Source organism: Thermobia domestica, chromosome 13 (genome assembly GCF_964235325.1).
Source record: "Thermobia domestica chromosome 13, izTheDome1.hap1.1, whole genome shotgun sequence".
Lineage (NCBI taxonomy): Eukaryota > Metazoa > Arthropoda > Insecta > Zygentoma > Lepismatidae > Thermobia > Thermobia domestica.
The window spans coordinates 98955050-98969905 of NC_137466.1; the positions used below are offsets into that span (position 1 = coordinate 98955050).

A 14856-nucleotide genomic window follows, 5' to 3' on the forward strand; every position below is an offset into this window, starting at 1 on the left:
CCCCTTCTTAATTTCTTCCAGAGAAGTAATAACTTGTACGTTGTACCACAGTATAGGATTCTTAATGAAACATTGATGTATGGAATATAAACAAAATCGTTATAACTTTTTACCAGAAAATGCCAATAAAAAAAGATTCACCTTTCAGTAAAATATTCTTATTTTGGGGGGTTAGAAAGAAATTTCAAAAATAATTCCTGCGGAATAACAATAAACACTAATCTTCTACCAATACTCGAAAGTAAAAGAAATGACTCAATAATGAGTTTGCCTTTACAACCCGGAACCCTCAAACAATTTATTATTATTATTATTATTATTATTATTATTATTATTATTATTATTATTATTATTATTATTATTATTAATATTATTATTATTATTATTATTATTATTATTATTATTATTATTATTATTATTATTATTATTATTATTATTATTATTATTATTATTACTGTATTATTGACTGTGTCAATTTGGCATCAAAGATCTGTGTTGAAGGTCTATTCCGCTTTATTGGACAACGTTAGGTAATCTAAGTATAACTCAAACCAATTTGATTTCTATCGTTGCCGTACAAATGGACTAGTGCATTAATCATTAGCCTTATTTCAATAAAGAAAAAAAACTGCACTACTGCATAATCAATAATACAATATTATTTATACTAAGTGAACCTATTAGCAAACAATCTATACGTGAACTTAGTGAAAGTAGCTACTCATTCAGGTGTGACACTCAAGGCCCTTGGACAGAATTATTAATAACTTCGAATAGTTTCTAGTTGTGGGTATTCAAGTTGATATATTTAGGGATCTAGAAAGACTTCTTGTCATACGGAGTATTTTAAAGTTCGTCCTGTCTCTTTATGAATACGAAGTACTTTTTAAGAAATCGCAATTTTTTCCCACAATATATATTCATTTTTTTTCAAAAATGAAGTAGAAAACTAACATTATTTGTATCGTAAACGAAAAGTTATTGATATATTTCCACTCGAGCTGTTAAAATTCAAATAATCTTAGTAAACAAATAATCTTTCTAATAATGAATTATTGTTCATAATTATTTGAATAATGAACATTGTAATAAAGGGAAACAATTTTTGGGATATCTTTAACAGCACTAAGTTTGACTTGTATTTTCCTTAAATAATAGCGCCAACGCCCAAGCCACACTGGAATATTATTTCTCGTTAGATTAGCGAAGTCAAGCAGTGTTGGGTTTAGTAAGAAGGAAGATGAGTGATCTTTCGTATTCACTAAATGGTGTTGGCATTGCAGCGTCCACCGAACAACGTGAGGACAAATGGGAACCTGTTTGAAAGAAAGAACTAACGTACTTTGGTCTAGACATCTAGAACTAATGGTTGGAAGCCGATGTGCTGACCACACATTACCCAAAATCATGGCTGTCAAAGCCGGGTGGTAGACCCTGCCTCTCATAGATACTGCGCCAGGCTGGGGTGTCCACAAACGGATTTAGGGTACAAGTTATGCCCATGAGAATATTTGGGACGACGTAATTTTTCATTGGCAGTGATACAAACAAAGTGAAACATGGTATATTTGAGGGAGAAAGATATATTTGGGGTGGTGACTGGTAAATTTTAAGAGCAGAATGTTAGATTTCAAGGGAGGATGGCAAATTTGGGAAAAGGTTGCGCTCAAACATTCGAAGAGGATGGACACCCCTGGTGTCAGTAGTTCGATTTTATATATATATATATATATATATATATATATATATATATATATATATATATATATATATATATATATATATATATATATATATATATATATATATAATCTCTGTGAACTGTGATTTCTAGATTTATTGTTGGTATTATAGTTTAGCGTCCCTTGAAGCAGTGAGGCTATTTAAGATGTGGGTATACAGCTTAAAGTGGAATCCGAACCACAAAACTTCCTACTGGAATAGAACCCGAATCTCCTGCGTACGTTCCAGGTTCCTGTCCTAAACCTTTTGCTCTTGCTTGTTATCCTTTTCCTATCTTGGAGCCACGGTGGCTCAGTGGTAGAGCGTTCACCTCGGTGCATAGGGTCTTTGGTTCAATCCCAACTCGCGCCAAGTGAACTTTATGGTGAACAAACACCATGTGCGTGGGTTTTCTCGACGTTCTCCCGCTTCCTTCCACTTTCTTCATTCCACCATTTAATTCATTTCTCATCATCACCGTCTCCTTTAGCCTAACCGGCATAACTGTGGGACGTAAAACTTAAATATTTTATTTCATTTTTTCCTTTATCTTCCAAACACTGTTACTCTCTCGTCCAATAGTCTTTCCCAAAACATCCCCTCTCCCTCTCCGAAATCCGAAGGCGGTATATTTTACCAACGGAACCATATTTTGACCCGTGAAAGACCATTGTATATATGTTCCCTTTCTGCTGTCAGTAAACTAGGGAAAACTAGGGAGGTAGTTTCCTGTTACCTTCAATTTCGCAGTATCCCAGTCAATGAAGTCACTTTGACCACTCCTGGGACTAACATTCAAGTTGCCGTACCAATCATTATGATTTCTGCCAAGTTGACTGTTGAAGCCAAGGATGTTATGGTTGAAGCACTGCTGTTTTGTTTCAAAACACACTTCGTCTGTCGACTCAATTCAGAGCAATTCGCTAGGAATGGTCCTTCTGATAGTGAACTACCGCCAAAATAGTTCTAAACTTCACTGTAGCACGGAATCCTCCTCACCAGTCCTTAAAGTGACATCAGATGAGGTGACGATATGGAACATGATACTTACAAGGAAGGGCCACGCAGTGACTCCGCTGAGATCGGAACGAGACCATTGTGTTTGCATTTTATATGTTATAACTAGATGGATCCCAAAGTTATACGTGCCACCGGGCGGAATATCGTGAGTTACAACATATTTTGTAATGTAAGAACTACAAAAAATTACCATGCAGAATAGTTTGAACCGTCATTTGTTCGGAAATGGTTGAGTAAGTGAAAAACTCTGCCGACACTTATCCCACCATTTTCAACGAGAAACTTTTTGTGGTAAGAAAAAATGCCCCAGGGTCCCCCGCGGGGTCCCAGATGGGGTTCAACTCAAAATTTTTAAATGGCAAGGGGGGGTTAAGTGGCACATCATTTAAAATCTGTTGTAAAATGAAAGAAAATGCAGCAAGTCTACAACAACCGTGTGCAAAAGGGCGACGGGTCAAAGTGTAAACAAAAACTTAATTGGAAAGTCCATGACTACCCCTATAAATCGGAAACGGTAAGACAAATGTGGAAACAGGAAAGAAAGCGTGGCATTATTTTCAAAGCACAACGTGAAAATGTCTTGTTCCAGGGTCCCCACATGGTCTCAGGTGGGGTCCAACTAAAAAGTTTCAAACGGCAAGAGAGGTAGGACATCGTTTGAAAGCTCTTGTTAAGTGAAAGAAGATGGAGCACGTCTCGACTTTCTACGACAACCCTGTCCAAAATTGCGGCGGGTCAAAATATAAGCAAAAGCTTAATTGAAAATCTATGGCCACCTTGAATCCAAGAGACAGCTTAAAACCTATATCGAAAGGATAGGCATACCAAACTGCTGAAGCTAGGAAAACCAAATTTGGCATGAATGTTGATCAGTGGATGACGAAAAGATGCGAAATGTTCAAAAACGAAAAGTCTTGAGTTCAAAATGCCGTAGTATGTATCGAACGCATGTCCAGCTCAAACCACTGGTGTTGGAGGTAATCCAATATGGCTGCCAGCGTGAAAAATGAGTTTGTATATAAATATGTTATTTCTTGGAATACTGTAATTAAACCAACAAAGTTTGGCGCAACTCGAAGTACTGAAATGACTTACACATGGTTTGGTACTACTTGCCAATCTTGCAAATGATTTTTTTTTTTTTTTTTTTTTTGTATATTTGGTATTGCTTGGAGTATTGCTATCAAACCAACGAATGACATACAAATGTAACCGCCACGAATACGCAGTTACGAATTACAATAGAGCCACCCACCTACTGGTGCAGCAAGTCCTTTATGCATGAACTACGTATGACAAAATTAGAGGAAGTCAGAGTTGTGTGTTCATCGCATATTCGTTATATTAAAGTAAATGATGGCGAGGGAACCAAACAAAACATATATGTGTTGTTACCGAATGAAATTATAGTTGAGGTGAATCGAAATTCAGTTGTTCTTTAATCTTTCTATTGTTTCTAAATATATAATAGAGAAAAATAGAGATTTAAATTTGTACTGTTATGAACGACATAAGTTTTAACCGGCCATCTTGGATTCGAGGTGGCCATAGTTTATCAAATAAGCTTTTGATTACTTTTTGACCCGCCGCAATTTTGGACAGAGTTGTCGTAGAGAGTAGAGACTTGCTCCATCTACTTTCATTTAAGAAGATCTTGCAAACGATGAGCTACTTAACCCCTCTTGCCATTTGAAACTTTTTAGTTGGACCCCACCTGGGACCATGTGGGGACCCTGGGACAAGACGTTTTACCTTAAATTGTTGTACTTTGAAAATAATGCCACACTTCCTTTCCTATTTTCACATTTCTCACCGTTTCCGATTTATAGGGGTGACCATTGACTTTTCAATTAAGTTTCTGTTTACATTTTGACCCTCCGCCATTTTGCACAGGGTTGTCGTAGAGAGTCGAGACTTGCTGCATCTTCTTTCATTTTGCAACAGCTTTCAAACGATGTGCTACTTAATCCCTCTTGTCATTTGAAAATTTTGAGTTGGACCCCATGTGGGACCCTGCGAGGATCCTGGGCAAACTTTTTTATCCGAAAAAGTGTGTTCTTGAAAATGACGGGATACATATTATCCGAGTTTTCCATTTACCCAACCGTTTCCGAACAAATGATTCGGTCAAAATATTCTGCCAGCTTTGTAGTTCTTACATTACAAAATATGTTGTAACTCACGATATTCCGCTAGGTGGCACGTATAACTTTGGGATCCATCTAGTTATAACATATCAAATGAAAACACATTTGTCTCGTTCGGATCTCAGCGGAGCCACTGCGTGACCCTTCCTTGTTAGAGCAGTAATTTTGACAGAGCCCTAAAGGAGAGAGAGAGAGAGAAAGAAAGAAAGAAAGAGAGAGGACTAATATTTTTACTCCCCACTATCACAATCCTATCAGAAATCAATACTCATAAAATGATTTTGCTGTGAAAGAACACAGATGGTACGTTTTACTTAAACATCGTATTTACGATAATATAGTGATCCAACGCGGCCTTTAAGTGGATGAAAATAAGAAAAAAACATAGCATATATGCCCTTTTTTTTTTCGTCTTGTTTACAAGGCTTTGTAGGCACTCTCGTCTCGTCTCTAGTATCTAGGATTTAATAATTCTTTCCAATTTCATTTCCATTTTCAAAAGCTTCTTTTCGTCTCGTCTCGTAGTTCAACACTAATTTTGTTATAATTGTAAACACAGAAGTTCAGACAATGTGAAAAGAATAATTTTGAATTAAAGAAAAAAAAAAGATTCCTGTCAATGGCAGGGACGGATCCAGGTTAAACATTTTAGGCGGGAGATACAGTAGTTAGAATTTTTTTGAGGGAGTGGAATTCCTCACACAAATGTTGAAATAAATCAAGACCACAAATTCTACTATTGAACAGAGTGATATGCAACTCTTATTTATTTCGAAGCAGCAGTAACGAAATCTTTAATAATACAAACATATTTGTTAACTCAATGCTAACGTCGTACTTGTTTCTATGTGTAAAATCTTTTTTTTTCCTTTCTACTACAAATTACAATTTAAATTTGTTATTTTTACCGGTATGCCATACCGGCCGATTTTCTAACTTTCGGATGCATAACTGGCTCATACCGGCTCACTTTAAGCACTGGTCCTCACCCGATACATAGCTATCTTCGTAAGGGTGGTGTTTGAGTTTAGAATAGAGATGGAGTATATTCTGGAAAGTTTGACTGCAGAAAACCGCTTCTAGTTGTCTATTACCGGTTTTACTCTATGGCGATTAACGTTAAAACCGCAAGTGGTAGATTATTTCTACTTCCCGTTTGAATAGAGGCTTTAAAATATAAGATGGTACATATTCTTAGAGCACTAAATTGATTTCAAGAAACTGCTTTTCTCGATGTCACTTATTGCTTTTGCTCTGCGTAGATCAGTACTGAAAAGGGTGCAAGTTTCAGTGGATTTCTATCACTTCCTTAAGAATAGAGATGAAATGTATTAATGGGATGCTTATTCGATTGCAGAAAACCGGTTCTCACTGTTTATTACCGCTTCTTCCCTATAGTGACCAACATTAAAACCGGAAACGGTTGATTTATACCACTTCCGGTCGATGGACTGGCGTCATTAACAAACTTGATTCCTAACTTTAGATTTCCTGTACAAACATACATCGTGGCCAAAGTTGATGGTTGAACCATCAAAGGAAACAGACGGACACAGATAAAGTAAATATATAAAGAAGTTTTGGTAAACTAAACTCCATAAAAAATAAAAAGAAACAAAAGTAGCCGTTTCGTTCCAGAAAATGTTAACAAAAAACAATGTAAATTAAACACGTGTTGGAAGTAAAACAAAGCAAAACAGAGATGAAACAAAGCAGCCTATGAGATTAAAACGTCGTTTGCGGTTCTTGAAAAAAAAAAAAAAAAAAAAAAAAAAAAAAAAAAAAAAAACGCAATCATGACTTTAACGAAGCGAAGAGTGTGTTACGTGACTTGGACGATGCTTACAGCGGAAACAATAATATGAACTGTACAGTACTTTAGTGTAATTCAAAAGACACATTAGTTGAAGCTGTATGGCTTGATAGGATTATGCGGGTGGGTGTGAGTAACAAAACAGAGCAATACAGGTATATCTTCTCTCCATCATCACTTCTCCCCTTCTTTTTCCCCTCCCCGAGGTACGGAAGACAGTAAGGGGGCGGGGCAAGGAAGTAAAGAAAGGACTATGCACTGCGTCACGACGACACATGTTGTTTATCGTTTCAACGCATGCGTACGTACAACGTGCATTACTTGAATCGTAAAGCCAGAAAGAAAGAATTATACAGTTTTATTTTGTCCTTGTACGCTAATCGTTAGGTGTAGGTGGTGAGGTGCATATGTCTTTTACAGCAAATACGCAAGGAAGTGCTTTTTCACTATAACGACGTAACATTTCGAAAGACGAAAATAAACTTATAAGGAACCAACATTACGTCAATAGGTCTATTTGTTTGGTGGCAGATATTAGCCAACGTTGATATTTCTTCTCCAGTGCAAAAAGCAAACTCAGTGAATTTGCCTCTCAGATGAAGGAAGACGTGTCTTCGATTCCCGTCGCTATGGAAAACACTGAAGAACTCCCTTCAGACTGTCACTTACGTTTATGTGTTCTCAGTGCCGAAGAAAAAGATTGTTATGGTTTTCATTTAAGTAGAACTCAATGGGATCCATATCCATGGGTGACGGGTGTCGAAGCTGGATCACCGGCCGAGGAGGCTGGTCTTCAACCAGGAGACTGTGTTTTGGAGGTCAACGGCGAGGATGTGTTGGGTGAGAAGATCAGTCAGGTGGCTACTCGTATGAAATCAGCGAGGGACGGTGTTCGACTTCTGCTTTGGAATCCTGGACCAGAAAACAACCAAACCAACAGTACTGTAAGTTTATCTTATGCTCAGTTTCTTCAATATATATATATATTATTACAATTAATAATAATAATAATAATAGTAGTAGTAGTAGTAGTGATATGACGTTACATTTAGGGGAAATCAAGCAATAAGAGAGAGTCTGCACTTAATAATCTATATTTTTCACTTACATTATGTAAATAAATAATCTATTCTAGTAGAACAACAACTATTTACTCATTGGCAAGGAATGACACTTAATAAAAATGACACTTTTTTAGTTAATTTTTTTTATCGATTTTCTCGAAAACTACGCATAAGTATTTGCCCTCAAACATAACATTTGTTCATCTCGATCTGATTTATCGACTGATACATGTCTTACCTTGGAACAATATTACGATTAAACAAAAATTATAGTTCCAAGAGTTAATCACAATTTTGGGCTATATTTCATTTAACCATATTGTATCATTGTCGTGTCAGCGAAAAACTTGGCTAGTATATACTTCAGTATTACTATGGAATAAAGAATATTTTTATCTCTTAAGAGCTTCTTCGTGGCTAAGCGCTTAGCGTACTCGCCTTTGGCGTGGGAGACCCGGGTTCGATTCGCGGTGTAAGCTCATGTGGTTCGGATTCCACATTAATCAATAGGTCTACGTCTCATGTAACCTCACTGGTAAACAGGACGTTAAACTTAAAATCACCTCACCTCACTTTTATCTTTAAATAAATCATGAAGTATAAAGTTTTAGGTTAAAAACTCGTTTTTCTCGAGAGTTACGCATGAGGATTTACATTCGCCCATATCATTTTGTCCAACGAATGACACCTATCGATTGGTATAGGTCTTATCTGTGTACTTAAAAAAAAAAATCGTTAAACGTAATAATATTGAATTCGAATTTTTATTTACTTACCTAAGTGTTAGGCTCCCCTTGTATTTAAAATAGATTGTCATCTAAAACATTATTATTATTATTATTATTATTATTAATGTCTTTTAAATAGGCCGTTTTTTTCCTATTTTCCTATCTTGCCCTATTACGTTTCGTTCTTTTGCTGTTCAGTAATACAGTGTTTGAAGTGGAAAAAGAGCAGAGGCGGTACCGGTATGTTTTATTATGATTTTGACTCAACGTACCGGCTATTTAAATATTGTCTTGATCACTGAAAAACCAGAGACGGTATGTCCTCATTATCTGAAAAACCAGAGGCGGTATGGCATCCAAACGCATACCTTCTCACTTCGACCACTGGTAATACATTTAAGAATATTATTTACGTGCACGATTAGAATCCCGTACAACACTATTAAATTTTTTATTTATATCATCCGTTGCTTAAAAAAAAAAAAAAAAAAAAAGTGTATTAGCTTATGTCTGTCATAGAAACAGGTATACCTTCGCAAAACCAGCTGGGGTTTACTAAACACAGTCTCGGGCTGGGGGGTATAGTGCCCCGACAGGAGCCTCAAATCGGGGCTCCATCGTCCCATGTAGCATGCAGGAGCCTCACAAAGTTTACTAAGTTACAGTCTTTTAAAACCTTTGCTATGGGGGGTTCTTCATAAAGCTGTTAGCTTCATTTACGCGTAGTAATGGTGCCGCAGGGTGGGAACATATTCTGTTTCTCTATGGTGTTACAATAACTTGTCAAAGGACTAACAGGGTGCCTCAGTAGGACTTTATAGATATCAGTCTCATTTCGGAATTCATGGGGCCCTATTCTTCACAAGTTGGTGTATATTCTTACTAGGCCATAAAAAAGCAAAGACACCAAACGGGACTTGATAATACTGTTAGTTTCATGAACAAATTACAACGAATAACTATGCTCCAACACAGCAGATATGTTTTATCTTATTTTCCGTGTTATTCAATATTCATTATTATACAGTGTGTTTCAAAACAACTCCGACAACGTTTGGGAGGTGATTCCTGACACAAGATAAGATGGAAAGTATAGACCAAGCTGGGTGCGCAAATGCTTCCTTTTGGAGTTATAGGCTGCCGAAAACATGAAAAAAATTAAGTTTAAAGGTCCGTAGCTCCAAAACTATGGGACCTACCGTAGTCGGGTCAAGACTTCACTTTAGATAATATGTGTCCCATCCAAATATCCGAGTTTCAGAATCCTGAGATACTCACGGAACAATTTTTATAGAAGGAGTTTGCCTATTGAAGTACTCACCAACTACCTCCACGAAAGTTGTAGCGGAAGTACCACCGGATTCTGAAATATGGATATTTGGATAGGGCACATACTACTTCCCAAATAAAGTCTTGACTCGACTACGCTAGGTCCCATAGTTTTGTATTGTTTTGAAACACCCTGTATACACTGTACATCTATATATAATATTTAGAGAGAGATCAGGCAGGGATTCCTGCCTTTCTGCCCTGGCCAGTCCAAGCCTGACTAAACAGGCTATATTTTAACGCGTTAGGTCAGTGGCTTGCATGAAAATGGTTGAGTGGTTGGAGTTGAATATCGCCTTTCAACACCAACGACGTGTGAAAGGAGATCTATTATTTCAAGTTGGATCCAAACCACCATTTGATCCATATCCTTCCACCGGGTCTCGAAGCACAGAAGGCATGCGCGTTAGCCTCCTAACTAGTTGGCCACGGAGGACACATCACACATAAAATTGGTGGGAAGCCCTATTTATAATACAGAATTTTAAGTATTTTATGTCAACTTACCCATAATTTATAGATACAGAATATTAGGAACCAGTGGTGATATCAGATTTTTCCCGGAGGGTACTTTCAATTAAGTGGAAGTGGGTTGGTGAAAAGTAGTAGGGTAACTATACTGATAATAATCACATTAAGCACAATCGGCCATATGGCCCTGGGGGAAAATTTCGGAGGGGACGCATACTAGGTCTTTTTTTTTTCGCTCATTAAGAACGTGTCGTTAAAAACATTAGCACCATAATATTTGAAACTGGAAATTGTTTTACTGGATTATTAAAACCTATATGTATGAGAGATTATGGCCAATCGTGTACTGTCACATGTTCAATTCATTGAATGATTTGTTGTCAGAACAACGGCTTTTAACGTAATCACTGCTGACTTACTAGGCCAGATTTCTTAATTGAAACTGTTCAATTACGTGGTCCAAGGGTGTCCACAAGTGGGTTTTAGAACACAAGTTGCACCCATGAGATTTTTGAGGGATACATAATTTTTAATTGAAAATGACACAACCAAACTTTAGTCATACCATAATGACACTTTTAAGAACGCTAAGGCAGAAAGTTCCGAAATTGCATAAAATTTACTCTATAAAGCAAGTTATCTTGGTTTTGTCACAATCAACTCCAGTATTCTCTACAACTATTTTTTAAGGGGTGGGGAGGACGAATGGTAAATTGTGAGGATGGGCACCATTGCTATGTCTGCTCCGAGAATCAAACCGAAGACGCACGTTTATTGTTTGGATATATAGGAACCAGACCTTTAATTAATATTAAGGGCAATATTTTCTGTTGGATAGAATTTTTCAACATTATAAAAGCGATCTAACTGTATTTTAAAGCGATATAACTATTTTGATTATTTTTCCTGTATTTTTCATACGTCAAGTGCTTATTTTCCGTGGCTTATTAGTTCTAAAGCCGAAGTGCAAATACACTTATATGCTGAGGTCATAGATCCGAAGTGTATCGCATCAAGATAAAATAGATTCAAGGCAATAGACCTTTATTTTTATCAAGCGCAAACTTTTTGAAACACTTTTCTCGTTTTGCAATCTAACAGATGTTAATAATGCGGCCAGAGCTTTGTTCTTGCTGGAGTGGGACGAGTCAAGTGGCCATAGGCTTTCATATTAATCGCGTGTGCCGAATAACGAAGAATGGAAATAAACCGACATGAAATTAAAAGTCAAATGATATTTGGAATTAATAACTAACTAACTAACTCTATGGCCTATGGAACCCGGAGGTTCAGTGCCGCGTTCACAAAAGCTCTCCACTGACTTCTATCCTTAGCTAATTGCATCCAGTTTCTACTTTGTATTCCTATCTCTGCGAGATCCATCTTAATATTGTCCTCCCATCTGCGCCTAGGTCTTCCTAATGGTCGTTTTCCTATGGAATTAATAATGATTATAATGGATACAACTGTAAAGTATACTAAATGGGGATGAAAGTATTTGCTTATACATGAAAGCCTGTATTAGGAATACTGTACATGCCCTCGTTGGTTCTTTAAACATCTGTGCCATTGAAACTATCAATATTTACTAAATCGGACAGTTTCGTATTTCAAAAGCATTGTCGAGGAAGGACCTAGCTAGATGCTTATTTTAAGTAATATAACTGCTACTGATAAAGGGGAGTAGGTAAGAAACTGAATTACGTTCTTATTTGTTTTTACATCCCACGTTACGCTCAGAGACTAAGAGAAACGGTGATGATACAAGTAGTATTGAACGAAATGGTGAAATAAAGAAAGAGGGAGGAAACGGGTGAATCTCGAGAAAACCCACGCACATGGCGTTTGTCAGCCACAAAGCCCATCTGACGCGAGCTGGCTTCAAACTAGGGATCTCAAGTACCAGAGGTGAGCGCTGTATTACTGAGCCATCCACTGTTTGATATTTCGTATGTACTCTATATAGTTATATAGTATTTTTATTTATTTAACAATAAAGTATTTTTAAATACATTAAATTAATTATTACCGAGGAACAGTTTATCGTTAGGGACCTATCACATTTACAATTGAGAATATTTTAAGCTAACACACACACATACACTATACAGATACATAAAATGCATTACTCTGCCAGAAGCAGTGGTGTACGCAGTATTTGATTAAAAAGGAATGGTTCAAGCACTGAATCTCTATATTTCAGGACATATGTGAACTCTGTACATATATCGCAATATAGTAAATGCTTTATTTTTCCATATTTTGCTCAAGGAGATTTAAAAGCCCGGAACCCCTTTCTGTACGCCACTACTACCCAGAATAATGGATTTTAATGGGTGAATTTCAAAACAAATTTTCTGATTTTCATGTTTCGTGCACATTTTATATTGAACTTCTTCAATGTTCGTGTAACACAGGCTACATTTTGGATCAGAAGATTTATTATTGTACAGTCATCAAAGAAAAACTACAATATATTACCTATTGTGTATATATGCATAAATGAAATAAATGCAACATTCAATGTTCAGTAGGTCGAAGGCGACGGAAGATAAATACATAGAAGTGAGTGATAGTGAAATAGTGAGTGGAGTGAAGAAAATACAGGGAACAGAACTTCGTGACATATGATTGTCCACCATAAACTCACACGTTTTGCAAGAGTTCTGTATAGGGCAGCCCCCCCCCCCCCGGTGTTGCTCTAGTGGCTAGCACATGTGCCTTCGGTGCACGTGGTCTCGGATTCGATTTCTGGTGGCAGAACACAAAAATTTAATTTCTTAATCATTCACTTTCATTAATGATCCACTTCCTTTAGCCCAAAGAACATAATCGTGAGACATTGAACTTTTTTTTTTTTTTTTTTTTTAAATCTCGTACAGGGTATGTCCTCTACCAAACAATGTCTATGTCTTACTGTAAATTCTCGTACTTTGATTTTGCTCCGTCTCCGGTCAAAATTTTCTGGATGAAGTTCTGCTACCGACTTTTCACTCCCCTATTCATTATGGCTCAGCAAACTTGCCCATAATCATTAATGTATTGTATTCGTATCTCCAAAAATAAGTCCGGTACACTATATATTTTTTTTCTTGTATCTGCTGTAGGAAGAGTGCTGTTAGATAACTCTACTAATATTGGTGCAAGCAAAGTGTGTTTCCATATGTTAACCCCTCGGGAACATTTAACAACGTCAAAACCAGATCATTACGAAGTAAACGTTTACCATATTAAGAAATATATTCGAAAAATCCTTAAATGATCAGATGGAGAGCTCATGGCTCATGTTTAGCATACACATCTTTGTTGCAGAAGACGAAGGCTCAATTCCTGGTGGAAGCTTATGTGGTTCGGATCACACGTTAAGCTGTAGCTCTAAGACTTACATGGTTCTGCTGCTGAAAGGGATGCTCACCTCCAATCCAACCAAAGAATATGAATTTGAAAGCTTGAATCCCTGTGATGAAATTCTGCTACGCCATTGCCCACCATAATTTTTAATTTCCAAAGAAAGTAAAATCTTAGAAATAATACATAGTGGAAAGATGTATAAGCACCAGATTTTGAAAATCAATAGTCTCTAGTTCACAATGCATAACCTTGGTTTGTGGGAGTACTCCCAGGGCGAAGTACTCCCTCCGTTTTTTGTTTGTTTGTTTAAATTGACTCTCCTTAAAATGTACTTTTAAGAATTTTAGAATAAAAATGGAGTTTTATTTTTCCAGTAAAAAAAAAAAAAAAAAAAAAAAAAAAGATCTTGAATGAGAGAGTAACGGCGTAACAAGGGAGCTTCTAGGGTTCTAATCTTCCATCTTTAAACTGTCACGCCATTCTGAATACTCATCTTTAGATTTCCAGATTTTAAATGAAAGAAAACGTATGTTAAAGAAAACAAATTTTATGCGCGGAATTTTGTATAATGATAATGCTTGCCTCCAGTTCAAAAATAAAGTCCTCTATCCTTCCCCCGTCCACTCTGAAAAAAAAAAATCCTACTATCGTTAAGGAAATATGACGAAAGTTCAGAATTTTCCTTTTTCGTTCTTTTTTCTCTTTATTTATTTCTCTTTTATGTGAATGTTGAGCAGGCGCGCACCCAGAAAATTTTGTTGGGAAGGGCCCGAGCTTTGAGGGAGGAGGTCAACTACGTTTATGCAGTATTGAACTTGTATTATTCTGCACCCGAAAATAATATAAGCCATTGTAAAATATCTCCACCTATATTTTAAAAAAATAGAACTAGATTTTTTCATAAGAAAAAATTGAAATCTTTGAGGTTTACGTCCCACAGTTATGGCGGCTAGGCTAAAGGAGACTGTTATGATGACAAATAAATGTGCAATGAAGAAAGTGGGAGGAAACGGGAGAACCCCGAGGAAACCCCCACACACGGTGTTTGTCCACCACAAAGTTCACTTGGCAGGAAGCAAAATTTGAACTCGGGACTCCATGCACCAGAGGTGAACGCTCTACCACTGAGTCACCACGGCCCCGGTTTTGATAAGAGAAAGAAGTGTAAGTGCAAATGAAGTGTAAGATCAAATTTTCATGCTACATCAATT

At 36.8% G+C, this 14856-nt stretch overlaps 1 protein-coding gene across 1 annotated transcript in view; it reads left to right on the forward strand.

Moving 5' to 3' along the window:
• Nucleotides 1-6939: 6939 nt before the first annotated feature.
• The window catches only part of LOC145668382 (uncharacterized), a 43685-nt gene continuing 35768 nt past the window's right edge, over nucleotides 6940-14856 (forward strand). The window contains exon 1 of the mRNA XM_081736171.1: nucleotides 6940-7646. Coding sequence (XP_081592297.1) covers nucleotides 7299-7646 — 348 coding nt within the window. The 5' untranslated portion in view covers nucleotides 6940-7298. The remainder of the gene's footprint in view (nucleotides 7647-14856) is intronic.